At 41.6% G+C, this 18,688-nt stretch overlaps 1 protein-coding gene across 1 annotated transcript; it reads left to right on the plus strand.

The window, feature by feature from the left end:
• Positions 1 to 1,173: 1,173 nt before the first annotated feature.
• On the plus strand, positions 1,174 to 17,124 carry PABPC1 (poly(A) binding protein cytoplasmic 1). The gene is made up of 15 exons (XM_058825712.1): positions 1,174 to 1,842; positions 6,412 to 6,605; positions 6,699 to 6,814; positions 8,631 to 8,770; positions 10,038 to 10,132; positions 11,656 to 11,793; positions 11,890 to 11,985; positions 12,404 to 12,676; positions 12,864 to 12,957; positions 13,124 to 13,234; positions 14,196 to 14,350; positions 14,775 to 14,859; positions 15,026 to 15,156; positions 15,451 to 15,546; positions 16,684 to 17,124. The coding sequence occupies exons 1-14, from the start codon at positions 1,650 to 1,652 to the stop codon at positions 15,541 to 15,543; spliced, it is 1,914 nt and encodes a 637-aa protein (XP_058681695.1). The 5' UTR covers positions 1,174 to 1,649; the 3' UTR covers positions 15,544 to 15,546; positions 16,684 to 17,124.
• Positions 17,125 to 18,688: the final 1,564 nt, after the last annotated feature.

Below are 18,688 nucleotides of genomic sequence, written 5' to 3' on the forward strand. Positions count from 1 at the left end.
TATTTTGCAAGAATCTGAAACACAAATAACTAAAAAGCCCCCTAGAATTCTAATTGATAGGAAAATATTTTCCTTTCTCACAAAAGGATCAATGTTTATTTCAGACTAGAGAAGCCAACTAAAAATAAAGCAAGGTCTTCCAATCCCTACAGGATTGCTTTGGTGTTTAAGGAAGTACGAGAGGCAGCACTTTGTGCCATGGTGTAATTGACATGGTGATATTCAGTCAAAGGTCGGACTCGATGATCCCACAGGCCTTTTCCAACCTAATTCGTTCTGTGATTCTGCGTGCGATTCTCCCTGAGAAATTCCGTGTACGGCACAAGTCACGACGCTCGCATGGCAGGTTTCCAAAGGCACGTTTGGAATGCGGGCTGGCACCACCTCCGCAGGCCGCCCGGGATGGCGGCGGTCACCTCACGCACCCACAGAGCTGCAGAGAGGCCCAGCCAACTCCCCAGGCCCTCCGACCTACAGCCCGAACTTCTTTAGCACAAAGCACAGCGATAAAGCACGCCTAACTTAAGGAACGACCAGAGCAGAGTTTAAACACTAATCTCGCTTTATTCCCGGCCTAGTGACAACATTCCAACATTCATTCCTCCCGCAGCCGCGCCATCTCCGAGCTCTCCACCCCCCGGGCCCCGGCTCCGTCACCGCGCACGCGCCGAGCGGCGCCACGAGCCCCGCCCCCTTCCGGCCCCTAGCGCGCGACCTCGCCCCGCCCGCGCGCTCCCCCGCGCGGCCCGGCCAGCGGCGGGTGGGGCGCGCGGAGCTCGCGAGCGAGCCGGTAACGCCCCGCCCCGCGCCGGCCGTTGGTCCGCTCGGCGCGCACGCGCCCTTCCGCCCACCCGCCCTCCCCCAACCGCGCACATGTGCGCTCCCTCCCGCGCGTGCGCGCTGCCGCCGAGCCGCCCCCACACTCGCTCCGCCCCCCGTGACGCCGGGCGGGCGCATGCGCACTCCCCGCGCGGCCAACCCTCCGGCCCGCCCCGCCCTCGCGCATGCGCCGAAACAGCCCCTCGCGCCTGCTGTCGCGCGTGTCCCCACCCCCTCTCGCAGGTGCGCCTGCGCGGTGCGCGCGGCGCGGTGCGTGGCGCGCCGCGCGGCGGGGGCGGGGGGGCGGGGCGGGTATATATAGAGCGCGGCCGGGGCGGCGGCCGCCCCCTTGTCCCCCGGCCGCCGTCGGAGCTGTGTGCGCAGTGCGTGTGCTCCGGACCACCCGGACACGCCGGCCCGGCCCCGCAGCACCATTTATTACTAAAAAAATATTTAAAAAAGCCAAAAAAAATCCAAAAATCTTAAAAAACCTTTTAAAAAAATAACCCTCTTTCCTCATCCAACCTTCCCGACAACCTTTCTGCAAACGGCCGGTTTGATATAAAATAACCCGGTGAAGCGAAGTCCCCGGACCCGGCGCAGCCGAGAGGAGACACACAGCGAGCCCGACCCCGCCGAGCGCAGCACCCGCCGCCGCCAGCTCCACCCGGCCCGCACGGCGCGACCCGACCCCCGCCCGCCCATCCGCCGCACCCGCCGCAGCCGTTGAGTCCGAGCGGCCCCGCGCCTTCTTCGCCGGCCCCGCTCGCACCGACCGCCGCGGCCTCCGCCTCGTCAGCGCCCCACCCGCGCCGGGAGACGGCGGCAGGATGAACCCCAGCGCCCCCAGCTACCCCATGGCCTCGCTCTACGTGGGGGACCTGCACCCCGACGTGACCGAGGCCATGCTCTACGAGAAGTTCAGCCCGGCCGGGCCCATCCTCTCCATCCGCGTCTGCAGGGACATGATCACCCGCCGCTCGCTCGGATACGCCTATGTCAACTTCCAGCAGCCCGCCGACGGTGAGTGCCGGGCCGCGGGCGCCGGCGGAGCCATGTTTGTCCCCTGCCCCCCGCCCCGGCCGCCGCCCCGCATCCATTTTGCCGCCCGGGACGGGGCGGACCCGGCGGGGCGCGGGGGGAAGTTGGCGGTGGGGCCGCCGCTTACACGCGGCCCGGGCCGCCCGCGCCTCGTGGCGGCCGGAGAAGCGGCGGGGGAGGCGCTTCCGCGCATCGAGAGCGGCCGCGGGGCCCCGGCGATGGGCGGGGGAGCGCCCGGGGAGCCCCGGCGGCCCGGCGGGGCTGCCCCCGCTGCCGCGGAGGGGATTGTGGATGAGTGTGCGGGCGGCTCTCCACGTCCGTCCGAGATGAAGGGTAGCTTGAGGAAAGCATGGCAGTCATTAGCACCTTTTAATAACCGCGCAGCTCTGGGTGTGTGAGGGCGCGGGCAGCAGGCCGGCAGGAGGAAGTAGGGCGCACCGGCGTGGCCGGGCACTTGCACAGGCGGCCAGGCCGAAGCGTTTGTTCAGACACCATGGCAGGTCTGTCACGTGCGGGGAGGACATGGAACCGCTCGGGCCTCCTTGTGCTTCTCATGGAGCTGGAGCCCGAGCTCTGCTCTCATTCGTGTCTCTTCGCAGTAAATTCTCTGACATTGTTTCTCCCAAGCCGCGTTTTTATGAAACATGTTTTTTCATGAAGTGTTTTCACGCTGCTTCTGCAAAGTTATATCAGTGAAGAAACTTTCTCTGCAGTTCTGGCCATGTTGGGAAACACAGCGTGATCCATTTGGACGGTGTTTCACTTTTAACTGGTTCTAGGTTTTGTGGAGTCCAATTAAAAATAAAAAGCAATTGGCCAGCTAGAAGATACGTGATTTCAAATACAGTTAAGCAAACAGTTTTCCATTATAATGGTTTTATTTTCAAGCATATGAAAGTGAGATACTTAAATGGCAAACATTTCAAGCAATTAGATTTAACTGGCTTTCATAGTTAGCTTTAGCATACAGCCATTATCAGATCAGACTTTGGTGTACCGATGGTATCTGTATGTACATAGTAAAAGTTACTGCCTCATCTTCTTAATAGGCAGATACTCCACCTGTTATCAGCTCTCAGTTCAGAGAGCTGTTGATTTATTCAGCCATGCTTTAGGATGAGACGATTTGAATGGTTGTTTTGACATACTTCGCTTTCATTAAATAAAAATGTCTGGTGCAGTTTCTCAGAAAAATAAGGGGTTAGCACAGGTCAGTACTGTGATAGAATAATGTCAGGGTGTAAGGTGGAGGTGGTTTAAATGCTGCTTCTCCTTAGTGTTGACAGTTCCATAAGGGCTGACTTTATCACAATTTATCATTAGTTGTGCAGCCAGTGCATTTTGTGACTTGGTTTGTAATTTGTCAAATGTGGGAATAAATAGAGCTTTTTCACCTGAGCAGTGCTTAATTCAGATTTTGAATATGTGTCTTAGGAAGATGCTGTTACTCCAAATGTTGTGTTTTTCAGGCTATGGGAGACACACATATTTTAGTTTATAAATAGTCCAGTTCAGCTAAAAGTATTTGTCATCTTTATCAAACTTGCATCTGGTACATATCTGGAAGCAGTTGTTTAAAATATGCTTCAGTATTATTGTGAGATTATACTTATTCAAGATTTTCAGAATTTTATATTCTTGGCACATACCTAGAAGGCATTTGCTGGGGACTTTGTGTAGGATTTTTGTAGTCTGGGGGCTTTTTAATGTTGATTTACAGAAACCTTTTACTAGGAGTTTTGAGGGTAAATGGTTATTCTTACAATCATCCTGGTTTTATTTTGATTCCAAACTTTTTATTGGCTTTGATTCCAAACCTTTTATTGGTTTGGCCAAATTTTTAGCTACATCTCAGTCCATGCCTATAAACAGCTAGTAACAACTACCTTGGTTTTGAAAAATAGCTTTGAAGGTGTGCTTGACATCACCAGCTGTCTTTAAACGAGGGATCTCAAAGCTCTTCTAAAAACTAATTAGGCCTGATGACACATGTGTGAGGTATGCACATATGTCAGAGTTGTGACTTTCCTGAATTTGAGTCATAGTCTGGAGTAAAACTCAGGCAATCTTTTTTAATCACTAAACTGGAAACATTTTTGAGTAATCTGAAACTGCATCAGAATCCTTTGGATTTTTAGAATGGTTATGTTTCCAGAAGGTTTTTTTGTTTCAAGCTGCTGCTGTTTACCTTTAGCACAGGTTGGCATTAAGTGTATATTCTGAGTGATTTTGAAATTGTTAAAGTGGACTGTCCAGTTGCTCACGACTAAAATGGGAGCTGGTGAGTCATCGAATGAGAGCTCCAGCAGAATCAGCAGAAGTGCAGCCTGGTAGGTGTGTCCAGCTCGCTGCTGAACGGAGCTGCCTCCTGCAACCGGCTCAGCCTTCTATGACTGAAATGTAATGAAAGTGAGCAAGTTTCACTCGCTGGGACTTTCTAATGACAGTGGCTCGTACCTGGTTAGATGGAGTCTAGTAATGTTTTCAAAATCTACCATGGAATGACAATGTAGTGTCAATTAGGCAGAAAAACTTAATTTTCTTGTATTTCTGTTCCAAAGGAGAGCTGTTGAAGTTTCCATGCTGTCCTCTTGGAGAAATTGCACTGGTCTAAGACACAGGCTCACTATTTGTTAAGAGTGATAATGCTTGCAAAGGACCCATGGACCCACTTCCAGTCGGATGGTTGGGAAATGTGTCTAGGAACACGCATTTTTGAGGAGTGTCAGGATTATTCTAGAAGCAATTAGCATGAATTAGAAAAGCCCCTTTTCAAGTAAAGGAACCCCTGTTACTACTTCTGGAAATAATGAACTGTTTGTTGCTGGCACATCCATTGGTGCTGGCAGTAATAATTCCAATGACTTCCAGGGCAGTAGTGAGGTCTTAAAAGTTTCTACTGTGGCCAGTCTGATATCCACAGGACTTTTTTTTTCTTTTTTCCTTTTTTGTTTTTTTTTTTTCCATCCCCTCATTCTCCCCCCCCCCCGTAGTATAGAGCCAATGATTTTGATTCTATCTAGGTTGCCTTCTCTCTCCTGCTTAATTTATATTAAAGTATTTGAAAGCTTTATTAACTTATTTAGGAGACTGGCATCTAGTTTTTGTGGCTTCAGTTTAAATAAGTTGCTGATTTGCTACAGTCATGTGAATATGGTAATAGTATAATAATCTTTTCCCCCATTAAAATGTTAATGTCCATCTGTTATGTGTCTTCAGAGAATATAATCTTAAAATTTATCTCTAATCTGAAAATGTCACAAGAAAGGATATAAAACATGGGATATCAGCTGAATCCCAGGATCACTGCAAATTGTCTTTGGCCATGGCATGCAACAATATAGCTCAAGACAAAAGCAGCACCTAAAGAGCAAAAACATTAAATAAGGATTTTTGCAATGTGATTGGCCCTTGGTCCTCCTGAAAAAAAAATTTAACTGACATGGTTGCTGTATTTAAACTATCACTAAGCTGATTTCAGTCTTGTTAACATCATATTGTCTTGATATTTGCAAATTACAGTGAAGTGAGTTAGTACCCATGGGTGTGACTTCAGGTATTTATTGGGACTTTTTTCAGTGTTCTTCCAGACTTAGAGGAACAGGCATGAAAAGGAACTGCTGTACTTGGAACTATTGCTCTTTTGTGTTTAAATACACAAGATGAGTTATAACATCAGAGACATGTCTTGTGGCTTTGAAGAGACGTGTGAAAAATGAGCAAGTCTTGATACTTCCCCATCTAAATACACAAGAAATTTTACATGCAGAATTTGAAAAGTTAGTTATGGAGTTCTTCTGGAAAAACTACTCCATTGGAGTAACAAAACGTGGTTACTCCAATGGAGTAGTTTGCTGTTTAATGCTTGCTCCTTCATTGAGCTCATACGTATTTCATTGTGAGCTTTTAAAATATATGTATCATTTCAGATTTTCTAAACTAAGTAAGTGCCAGTTTTGAATCTCTTTGAACTGTCTCTTGCTCAGAATTTCATTACAGATCTTTTTGGTCACTGAGGATGTTCTGTGGAATAACTGTATGAATGAGGCTTGAATGTCTGTGTGGCAAATAAATTTTGTCAGTTATGGGGTAGTATTGGTGTTGAAGGTGTTCTTATGTTAATATTTGCAAAAGGCCTCGTATAGGCACAAGCTGTACCCCTAAAAGCATTTTCATTGACACAGTATACATCTGTGTGATATGGGAGAAGCCACTGGTTTTCACAAATGTTAAAACTTCATAACAGCTGGCGCTTGCTGCTTTTTCTTCTGTCACCATAGCATCTTTTCATAGATCTAGTCTTATGGGCTAATGAGATTTCTGCAGCTTTCTCAGCTGACTTGTGCTCCTTCTGAAGTGCAGCTTTTGCTGATGAGTTTTTGCCAGTTCTTCCTTGTATACAGCAGAGTACACTGGAGACTTGCGTTTGCAGCTTGCTGATGGTGCTGGGCTTGAAATCATAAAGATATTATTAAGAGCTGTACTTCAGCTGGTATTTGTGTGCTTATTAAGACACCTAGCATTTCCTACTAATTCCATACTGTTTTCCAGCTGAACGAGCTTTGGACACCATGAACTTTGATGTCATTAAAGGCAAACCAGTGCGCATCATGTGGTCTCAGCGCGATCCATCTCTGCGCAAAAGCGGTGTAGGAAACATCTTCATCAAAAACTTGGACAAATCAATTGATAACAAAGCTTTGTATGACACATTTTCTGCTTTTGGGAACATCCTGTCTTGTAAGGTTAGTGGAAAATAAAATGCATTGGCACACAAACTCCTCAGTTTATGCTGGAAACATTCCTTGGGTATTACAACAAAGGTTTTTCATTAATAGGTGGTGTGTGATGAAAATGGATCCAAGGGTTATGGATTTGTGCATTTTGAGACACAAGAAGCTGCAGAAAGAGCTATTGAAAAAATGAATGGTATGCTGCTTAATGACCGCAAAGTGTAAGTACATAAATCAGTGTTTGGGGATCAGCAAGCTGAAATTCATTTTAGGGCAGACAAAGATTTAAAAAGTTACCTAGGAAAGAAAGGTTGTTCTGAAAATTTCTAATTTTAAGATGGTGTAGAGTTTTAGTGCTACAGATTTTAAGAATTGTATCACCTGCTTGTTCTGGAGTCAGTCCAAGTTCAAAAAGACAAATAACGAACTCCAGAGGAAAAAAAATCGCTGTATTAATTGTCTTACAAGCCAAGACTTTAATGAGGGTTTGGGATCTTCCCTGGTTTTCTGATCTTATTGGTCTGAGAGAAAATACAATCCATTGAGTATTCTGTATAATACATCCTTTATAACAGTTGGGAGATAAGTGTATTATCCATATTTTGGAGTCAGCTGATACTTAGCACTAAAGGGTGCTTACTTGGCACTAAAGAGTGGTCAGATTAGACTAATATTTTTGTATGAATGTCTGTTAATAGGCATATCTAGGGAGTAGAAAATAAAACTTAGAGAAGTGTAATGTTTTAAACGTTAACATTATTCTACATTGTAGGAAAAAAATGTTATTTGGCAACTTCTTCAATAATATTTAGGCTGAAGGAGTGAGTGTGCTTCACAGCTATGCCTAAGGGATCATTATGGTGTTTGGTATAATTGCAAAAGAACAGCTTTCTAGATACTTAGGAGGGTTTGGAAAAGGGATAATAGAAATCAGCATCAGTTTACTGTCATGGATTATGTTTATCTGTAGAGATGGATAGACCAAGACACATACAGGGAAAACATATTTTGAAACTTTAGTTTTCCTGCTTGTTCTGTTCTTGACTGACATATTGTGGATGTTTTATTCAGCGTCCATTGTTATACAACTTTAAATTAGTAAAAATGGTCAACATGCAGTCACAAGAGCACAGGAGTAAAATATATCATGATACTTAATTTTGCTTTACTTAATTTTGCTTTGAATTTCTATTCAGACTAGTCTTTTAGAAATCAATCAAATCACTTCACTAACTATCAAAATCTGCTGAACACATTGCACTTCCATTCTTACTGTACTTGATTTCTATAATTACGTGAAATTGTCAAAGTTTAAAAATTACTGATATGCTGCTGAATTGCGTTTTTCAAATTTGTGATTATGAAGTTAGAGCCTACAATAAAATTTGAAAGAAGGAATTTGCTACAGTCAGAAATCAGTGTCAGCCATGTACAGTCTGCTCTAAGGCATGTCCTTGGGCTGCAGAATGTTATGTTCAGGTTCTGTTCCTTTTCTGCCAGTATGAACTAACCTTTGGTGTTCCCAGTGAGTTTGCAACAGTATTTGACTCAAGAGCAAGTTGAACTATTTATTTCACTATGCCTATAAACAAAGTCTTTGATACAGACTGGAGAGGTGTGCTAGGGAGGGAGGGCAGTTAGTTAAATATCTCTTGCTTAAAAACAGAATCAGAGAGCAGTAACTGCTTTTAGGCTGCTTTTAGGGATTATGCTGTTATGTAGGATTTCTGTTCAGCCTCTTAGTACTCTTTCCATTGTCGAGCTCTTGTTGTCAAAGGCTGTTTTATAAGAGTGAACAATTTCACCAATGGCTTGAAAGCATTTTCTTGCCTTGTAACTGGGATAAACATGCTGGTGTAGCAAAGGACAGTGGAGTTGTTTTTCTGACTTTATCATAAATATTTTATTCAAAGAATTTCATACCTATAGTGAACAAGACTGATTAGGAATCAAATACAATGCCAGAGGATTAAAGTAAATTTTTAAACCTTGAGACACTTGCTTTAATCTGTATTACTCTGTTCTTCCTGCAACCAGATTTGTTGGAAGGTTTAAATCCCGCAAGGAACGTGAGGCAGAGCTTGGAGCCAGAGCAAAAGAATTCACCAATGTTTACATCAAAAATTTTGGAGAAGACATGGATGATGAGAGACTTAAGGAACTCTTTGGCAAGTTTGGTAATGTCTTAATGTTTATATAAATACAAATGAATTTCAATTTACTACATGTATCTTATCTGTACAGTGCCTTGAAATACAAGAAATCAGGGCTGTCTGATGTTGATGTAGAAATGTAATAAAGATTACTGAGAAGTGGGTACTTCCAGTTTCAGATTCAAAAGTGCAGTAATACCTGAATTTTAAATAGGCAGAATATCATATTTAATCCTACCATGAGAACTGTTTTCAGTAATCTGGAAGTAATGGGTCTATGGGTTCTGCAGTGTTCTCTGGTTTAGTACAGATTGATTTTATAAATGCACCTACAGGATGTGTGACTAATGAATTTGCTACTGCTTCCATTGACCTGCAAACTTCCCTCTGTTATTCAGTTGCGTTGTGGTGGTTGACCTAATAGAAAATTATAAGGAACTATTCCAGCACCAAGCTATGAGATTCTACCTTGATCCTCAGTTACACACAGGGCAAAATTATGGGGAACATTTGATTATGATCTAGTAATGCATACAATGTGTTGCCATCAAAATAGGAAATGGCACATCCCGTAATGCCATTAGAGGTTCTTCGTGTTTTATTTTCAATCTCACCTTTTTTTTTAATTTTTTTTTCCTGTATGCTTTTGCTGTTCTCCAGTGGATATTATGTAAAGCAAGGGAAAGCCTTGTACAAGAGATACCCTGTAGCCTTAAAGAGCACAAACAGAAAATTCCTTTCTGCTCGTCAAGTATCTGTGGTTGAAACAGTAGCGAATTTAGCTGCTACAGCTAAATTGGCTACTTCCAATTGAGCCTTTGAACTGCAATTTTTCAGAGGTTATGAAATTGCTGAACTAGGATGGACTTTCACCAGGATAAATAGTGAAAAGTATACCTAAATGCAAGGCCTTCCGTACCTGCTTCAAAGCATGGAAGCACTAATACTTTTCAAGTGTCATAATTTTTAATGATAAAACAAATTTAATTCACTTTCAGGTGAAATTTTCTTTCACTTTCAGGTGAAATTTTCTTTCACTTTCAGGTGAAATTTTGGTTGAAAATACATTAGAAAAGAAATTCAGCATGATGGACTTCAGCCATGATGGCTGAAGTTCTTCAGGACAAATTAATAATTTCATATTAATGGATGAAATTTGCTGGATACTATTAGTGCAGGAGTCCTTTTTAATACAAGTGGGATAAACTATACCTTATCTTCTAAAGAGAATGTTCAAAAGGTGAGAAGAATACACTGTCTATGAAGCATAAGTATTTTGTTCTCTTTTTAGGTCCTGCTCTAAGTGTGAAAGTTATGACTGATGAGAGTGGAAAATCCAAAGGCTTTGGCTTCGTTAGTTTTGAACGACATGAAGATGCCCAAAAAGTAAGCTTTTGGACTTAATTTTAGGAATCCTGTAACTGAGGCCCAAATAATGTTTCATTGAGTGATTAAGTTTTTTAATTGGTCAAGGACACTGCAAAAAGAGATGCTCATTGCCTAAATTACTTCGCAGAGTTTCTGTCATTTAGAATGCTTTCCTATGAGCAAATGTCAGTTGGTCTGAGAAACCTGTTAAGTGAAGATACTCTGGTACAGCTGGAACTAGTGTAGAAATGGGGAGTCTTGAATAATTTTAAAACCTGTTGTAGTTGGGCTTGAAGGTCTCAATGATATTTGGACTCTCACATGCTGAGCAATATACAGCATAGTCAATTACTACATCTCTGAATCACTGAGTCCAGTTTGGTTGCACAAAATGTTTGTGCCTTTTTGCTTTCTGCACAGAAGGCAGAGAAAGAATTGTGTTTTCTGCATAGTCAGCAGGAAAGCTATTAGTTTTATAAAGCATGCTTGGCATAACTGTGAGAAAATAGAGCCTTGTAATACTGGTTTTACTCCAAAGGGTAGCTTTGGAAAATGGTCCTTTTTATTCATGTATATGTCTGTATCATGCCAGTATGCTGTGTAACTTAATTTTTTGTCAACAAGTTGCTTTGATATGTCAGTTTACTGTGACAGTAGGGACATAGCATCAGGGAAAAAATGCAGTACAGAACAAACAAAGTTTGCTTTTCAAAAGGTATTATGGTGATTTGTCAGTACTGCAAGTGCACAAGCGAGAGATTAGAACAAATCCTGTCTGTCTTTAGAACATCTTCATTTTTCAGTCTTGCATACATTAATTGATGAATAGTTTCTCTTACTGTGTAGTCAGAATCACATGTTGGGTGTTTTAAATAACATAAAATTCCAGTATCTGTAAAAATGTGTAAAGGCTTTGATCATAAACATATACAATAAACTAGTGACTTCTGGTTTTAAATTAATTGAGAAATACATGCCAGAGTTTTTACATCTGAAGAGTTGTAACTCTAAACAGTATGAAGGGAAGAAGTTAACATTTTCATACTTCTAATTATTTCCTTAATGAAGGACTAAAAATGAAATAAAAAGCTGTACATATGATCAGTAGCTTAACATTTAGTATAGAAAGATCTGGTAGATATTACACTTTCAGGTGTTACTTTTAAAGACACAACTGGGTGAATTAAAGATTTTCAACTTTATTTGCTTACTCTTTGCTTTTTTCTGCCATTAGCAAGATAAGGCTGGAGAAATAGTTCTTGCAACTTGGGTTTTTTCCTCCAGCTTCATATAAAAAAAGTAGTTTGCATCCCTTGTGACTTGTCTTCAACACGACAGAAGCATACTTGGAAAGCGGTTTTCATGTTATCATAAGCGGGGAAGTCTTGGGGTATTTTGTTTCAATTAGTGGTATTTTAAGATGGATTAGCTCTTTTTCTAGAATCCTTATGTAGATTTTCAATTTGAATTGCATTTTTTGTGTATCTGAAAATTGCTGGAATACCAAAAGCACTGCTAACTTCTTGTTTGTCAATATGAAGGCTGTAGATGAAATGAATGGGAAAGAGCTCAATGGAAAACAAATCTACGTTGGCCGGGCTCAGAAAAAGGTGGAAAGACAGACGGAGCTGAAGCGCAAGTTTGAACAAATGAAGCAGGACAGGATCACCAGATACCAGGTTGAGTTTTAAATCAAGAGGGCTAACTCTATTATATGATGTTCTGAGATTGGCACAGAACAATTGCTTTTAAAAATAACTTGCCTGTTTTCTTAGGGTGTAAACCTTTATGTGAAAAATCTTGATGATGGGATCGATGATGAGCGTCTCCGAAAAGAGTTCTCCCCATTTGGTACAATCACTAGTGCAAAGGTAAAGTTTATAGATGGTGCTTATCTGTTCTCTGAAAATGAGTAGTGATCTGTCACCAAAGTGAAGTTTCATTCAGGAACGGATGTGACCCACTGTAAATGTGGGCATCAGCTGTCTTGATTATTGTACATGTCAGGTTAAGCACCATATGATCATCCTTGCTTGAAATAAACTAAGTAGTGAGACTGGTGTGGGAAAAATTAGGTCTTTCAGTGCAATATTGTGCTCATTATTTAATGAGGTTTTCACCTCTATTTGGGTAACAGTTAGCTATTTATTACACAATAATACTCATTTATATAAAATATTCAGTTAAACCTGTGGTCCCGCTTCTAATAACCTGAAACAAGAAACTCATGCAAGTTAAATAGGTGTGACACAGAAGACTTAGCTTTAAAACTAAATTTTGTACTGACAGGTGATGATGGAAGGTGGCCGCAGCAAAGGATTTGGATTTGTATGCTTTTCGTCACCAGAAGAAGCCACCAAAGCAGTCACAGAAATGAATGGTAGAATTGTGGCTACTAAACCATTATATGTAGCTCTAGCCCAGCGTAAAGAGGAGCGCCAAGCTCATCTCACCAACCAGTACATGCAGAGGATGGCAAGTGTCAGAGCAGTACCTAATCCTGTAATCAATCCCTACCAGCCAGCACCTCCTTCAGGATACTTCATGGCAGCTATTCCTCAGGTACGTGTAGAGATGAGTAACTGAATATTTTGTATTGCATATAAAATCTGCTTAAATACAGCAGAAAATAGAACTGTTAGCATGTATCTGTGATTTCAGCATTTTAATCTCTTAGTGGGAGGGTGCTGGGCTGTTCAGCATGCCCTTCACAGACCACAAAGTTAAGTGATGTTGTTGTGTTTGGCAGACTCAGAACCGTGCTGCGTACTATCCTACTAATCAGCTCGCCCAACTTGCTAGACCTAGTCCTCGCTGGACTGCTCAGGGTGCCAGACCTCATCGTAAGTCACTTCTTCACCTCTTTCCAGCAATTGCTGTAAACTCAATAGCAGTTACCTTTGCACTTTCAGATAGATTTACATGGCATTGCTGTATAGTCTTCTGTTTGTCATGTTGTCATCACTCAGTGTTTCAGCGGGTAACAGTATCTTTTTTCCTCAACCACAGCATTCCAGAACATGCCTGGTGCGATCCGCCCGGCAGCACCCAGACCACCGTTCAGTACCATGAGACCAGCTTCTTCCCAGGTTCCGCGAGTCATGTCAACGCAGCGTGTTGGTGAGTTTGATTTGTGCAAGCTTTAAGTATTGGACTTCCATTCCAATTTTGCTGGTTCAGCATGATCTTGCAAAATAAACATTTTTAAGTTTAATATCACATGTGATATTCCTAGTGAATAAGCTAATATCACCTTCTAGTAATTGCCTTAAATACTGTCCCAGCAAAGACTTCAGCTGTGATCCTGTCTCTTCAGGATGAAGCACTTACTCTTCTGTGTGCTTCAGTAATACTGTAAGGGTTACTTCTGTCATTCCTAAACGTAGCTGCAGCAATTGTAATAGTAGGTTGCATGTAGAAATATTGAGCTGATACAATTTTAGCTCTTACTAATTTTTTTCTATTTTGCATGTACATACTTTATTATTGTGAGCCAATATCATGAATGCAGAATCTGCACATCACTGAATGAACCAGAATTGACTGTAATCATTGAATGGTTTGGGTTGGAAGGAACCTTAAAGCTTATGTATTTCAGCCCCATGCCAGAGGCAGGGAACCTTCCACTAGACCAGGGTACTCAGAGCCCCATCCAGGCTGGTCTTGCACATCTCCAGGGATGGGGAGTCCACAGCCTCTCTGAAGGTGTAATTCTCCCAGAATGTATCAGACAGCCATTTACTTCCTAAAAATATCTTTTTTAGGAATGACTGACATAATATGCTCAGGAAATCAAATGTCCTTTAGCTTAATGAAATTATATTAATACTCAAAATGGATTTTGTTATAATGGATCTTTTTCCAGTAGCATGTAAAAAGGGCAGTTCATGAATGAAGTCACCAGAAATCAGCATCCATTAAATTTCAAGGTTTGAACCTTTGTACGTGACAGTTGACAATACTATTAAGATGAATCTATAGCACAATACTTAAATTAGGTATTTGATTTAAGTTGGTTTGTTGGACAAAATAATTATAATAATAATTATTCATACATGGAATTCTGTTCCTATTATTCCAGCTAATACATCAACACAGACAATGGGCCCACGTCCTGCAGCAGCAGCCACTGCGGCCACTCCTGCTGTGCGCACGGTCCCGCAGTACAAATACGCCGCGGGTGTTCGCAACCCCCAGCAGCACCTCAACACGCAGCCCCAGGTTGCCATGCAGCAGGTGTGTGCTCTGGGAGCTGCTCTGGGCTTTTCTCATGTTCTTTGCAGAGGAAGGTGGTGAGGGTGATGGCAGGGCAGTTCAGGCTGTGCATCATGGCAGTAGAGTAAAAGCACTAAGGAGTTAAGAATGTTTGAAGTTCACCTGGGACAGGATGTGATCCCATGTTGCTTTGTTCTTTTCAGTTCCCTCATACCTTAGCCTAAATTCTTGTGTTTGCTCCTCCGTGGAGCAGTTTTTAATAATCTTCAGCATCATCGCTCAGCTCTAACCAGTAATATTTGATTGAATAGGCATAGTTGTTAATTTCTTTGATGTTTCTGACACTGTAGACATTGTGTATGCCAAGTTGGGAAATACTGGTTGTTTGAAGCTGCAACTAATTATGAGCCAGGGTTTAATTTTCAAATGTTAAATTAATTTGCAGCCTGCTGTCCATGTGCAAGGTCAGGAACCCTTGACTGCTTCCATGTTGGCTTCTGCCCCTCCACAAGAACAAAAGCAGATGTTAGGTATGTTTATGATACCTTTCTCTATGCATTGTAGCAGAAGGGCAGTTAAAGTACACTTTTTCAATCTTTAAATGCAGAGTAAATGGTTTTAGCAATAAACAAGTTTATTTCCCTTATCCCTGAAATTTAGGCTGGATTCATCCCTGACTAACTTTCTTCTTTCTAGGTGAACGTCTATTCCCCCTTATTCAAAGCATGCACCCTACTCTGGCGGGTAAGATCACTGGGATGTTGCTGGAGATTGACAACTCTGAACTCCTCCACATGCTCGAGTCTCCTGAGTCTCTTCGTTCGAAGGTGGGTGCACTTTAGCCTTGCACTGGTTCCACAGGTGGTTAAGGCTACACTGATCTAACAGTTGTTGGTGCTGGCACAGTGGGTAGCAGCAGTGCAGTGGTGGCTTGGGCCAAGAGTATCCTCTTTCAAAAGGTGACAGTGATTTACATTGCATGAACTGGAATTGTAATGTTCTCATTTTTCTACTCAACAATGTAGGCATTGTTTATATGCATAATTTCCACTGTATTATTAACTTAAATATACAAAAAGTGCTGAGCTTCCCTTAATTATTTTTTCATTTGTACTTAACAGGTTGATGAAGCTGTAGCCGTACTACAAGCCCACCAAGCTAAAGAGGCTGCTCAAAAGGCAGTTAATAATCCCACTGGGGTTCCAAGTGTTTAATAAGTAAGTTTGGACACTGTAGTTCCATAGATTGAGTAAGGCAAGTGTTTGGTCCATGGCCTTGCAAGCAGCCTGTGTCCAGACTCTGTGTCATGTGCAGCCAGAGGAAGTAGCAGCTATGGTAAACAAGCTTCTGTGCTCACTTGGTTAGCAAAAGCTACTGACATGTCATTGTTTCTAGCAACACATTTAGCTGGAATTAGCTCTAGGCATGTGTGCAAAAGCAGGCAGTTCTGTCAAATGCTGCTATTCATACTATTGAGAACAACTTGTGGAATTAAAATAAGCTTAAAATGGTACCCCAACTCCCTTTTTTCTTAGAAATTAAAGAACTTATTTATACTGTAGTTTGTACATACTTACCAAATTCTAAAATCGTCTAGTAAGTGAAAACTAAACTGTATATTGTCTTGACTTCACATTTGGGTGAATTTAGTGTCACTTAAAATAGTGCTTTTTCTTCATTGCTTTCTGTTCCTGGTATCTTAACTGTGCATGATAGAGGCAAATGGTGGTAGCTTAACAATTTTGACACGGAAAAAATGTGAAGTTGAGGATAAAAAGGAGTCTATTATCTCTTCTGTCTAGTTAGGCTTTGCCTGTTAACTGGCTTTCCACATTTGTAGCTATTATTTGAAGGTGCTGGATTTAACATTTGATCGCATAACATTTTCCTTTTGGAGGCAGAATTTGAGTCCTGATTTTTACCCATTTCTGTTTCTGGAGATAAGTGCTGAATAGATTCTCTCCCCTAAACTAAGATGCCCATACTTCGAGACCGTTACTCCATCTGCTCCATGATGTTTTAGTAACTGAAAATTGAAAATCCTGCTAGGGTAGTTATTTGATGAACTTTGACAGTAGAGGTGTCCTGCAGTCAATTGCAGTAACAATGTGCTTAAAGTAGTGCTGTCTGAGGGACTGTCCAGTTCTAGAATCAGTGTTGTCTTGCCAAGGATCAGAGTGTTGAATGCTTTTGTGTCACCTAAAAAGTGGGAGGACCTCTGATATTCTGTTTCTAAAGAGCTTTGGTATCATTGAAACAATGCAAGCCCAGAGTGCTGCATGGTGTATAGCAGTAGAAAACATACAAGGTGCTGCTTTTGTTTTAAAACATAACGATGTTGTTTTTCTTCACAGAGCTATCCGGGACTACAATCTAGAACTTCGCTTCACCGAAGAAAAAAAAATCTAAACATGGAAAAACTATTAAATATTGAGAAAAACATTGCAAAATATAAAATTAATAAAAAAAGGAAAGGAAACTTTGAAGCTTACGTACAGAGCAACGCCGGGACTAGCAAAACAGATGCTAGTCCTAGATTACTTATTGATTTAAAATTTAAAAAAAAATAGTAAAATAAAAAATACAAATTAATGTTTTATAAACCCAGGGGAAAAGAATTTTCAGCACAGTACAAAAATTTAAAGCATTCCTTTCTTTAATTTTGTAATTCTTTACTGTGGAAAAGCTCAGATTATCACCACTGTTTTAGTTGACAGTGAGAATTGATAGCTGAGCAAAGAAACATAATTTGGATTATAAAATTCTTGGTTTAATAAAAATTCCTTAAACACTGACTTGCTTGTGATGGTTTCTTTTGTACAGTGTGCTTTTCATAAACTTGTCATCCAGAATGCCAAGTTAGAATCCCACTCTACAGTATGTTTTGGTGGATTGTAGAGAAGATAAGACTACACCTGCAGACTGTCTTCTAAATAATGGAAGTGAAGGGCGGGGTGGGGGAAGTGTTTGGGTTTTTTTAATAAATTGCTGCTTGATCTGAATCTGGTCTAGTGTACAATAGCACAGAAATAATTCTATCTTCATTCAGAGCTGATGGGGTCTTCAGGTCAGTTTGAGTCCCTGAAGGGGGTTGGCAGTGAAATGGCCAATGGCACTAAAGTGAGAAGAGGCAGCACTTACACATGAGCTGTTCCATTTGCTACAGAACCATATTGAGGTTGGGAGTTTTGCAGGATTAATACTTAACACTTAGCTTGAATAAGCATTTAAATGCATAAACAAGAGAAACAGTATAATTGCTTTTTTTGTAAAACAAACTTTCACTGTGTGAATTAGCAAATACACTGAAGCTTGTCCATCCACAGATGGATTATCCTACAGTTGCCACCTTGCTTTTTGGTTTTCCCCTTTCTGCAGACCTGTGGAATAAAAAAAGTGTATTTCCTACCCCATTTAGCCCATAATTTGCTCTATAAGTTGATTTTTCAAAATTGATAATGCAAAAGGAGAAATGAGGCGGTGAAAGTGGCATGTCCTGCTTTTACAAAGCCTGGGAGGCTGGGTTGGGGAGCAGGCACAAAGATCTGTTAGTCATGGAGGAAGGCATGACCAGTAGCCACTAAAATCTGCTGGGTCTCAGTTACTGTATGTAAAGAATGCATCTTCTGTGGAATTCACAAGAAGGATTCGTTTGTTCTGGAAGTCTCTGAAATCTGTGTTGTGTGGTGGGAATGCCAGTGTTCTCGGATCTGTTGTTGCAGTCAAAGCCCTTTAGTATGCTTTCTGAAGCCCCCAAAAGACAGTTCAGGAGCCCCCTAATTTTTCCCCTCTTGCAAAGGGGAAAATTGCAGGATTTCAGGTTTTCTGTTACAGAATTTGAGAATTGATCTTAGCATAATGAGGTGAAATTGGTCTGGTGTAAGTGGAATCTAGTTAAAATCCTTTGCTGTAAAAAGCATTAGGTTAAACTTACGTAATTCTTACACTCAGTCCTGTCCTGGTGGCAGCAGACTGGGATAGTCTTTAATTTGCAGTCTTGATGAGGTATGTGACTGGAATTAACAATTTTTGAAATTGGGCGGTAAATCCTACAAAAGAGGCAGTTCAAGCAAGATGTGTACATGTTAAGGGGCTGAACGCATAGCCTTGATTTTATGTAATGTCAACTATAAAAACATTTAAACTTTGGAGACAGTTTTAATGACCTAAAAATACTTAAAGCCATAATGAGAATGCTGAAGAATCTGTTGATATTAAATGTTTAACGGAAGATTTAAAGGGTATTACAAAAACCTATTTTCAGGATTCTCAGAACACTAGCAAGAAAATAAGAGGTCTCCTCACTTCTGTTTGTTTTCCTAGATAAGTTGTGTGTTCTGTGAGTCTGCTGGAGTTAAC

Source organism: Ammospiza caudacuta, chromosome 1 (assembly GCF_027887145.1).
Source record: "Ammospiza caudacuta isolate bAmmCau1 chromosome 1, bAmmCau1.pri, whole genome shotgun sequence".
In the NCBI taxonomy this organism is placed as follows: Eukaryota; Metazoa; Chordata; class Aves; order Passeriformes; family Passerellidae; genus Ammospiza; species Ammospiza caudacuta.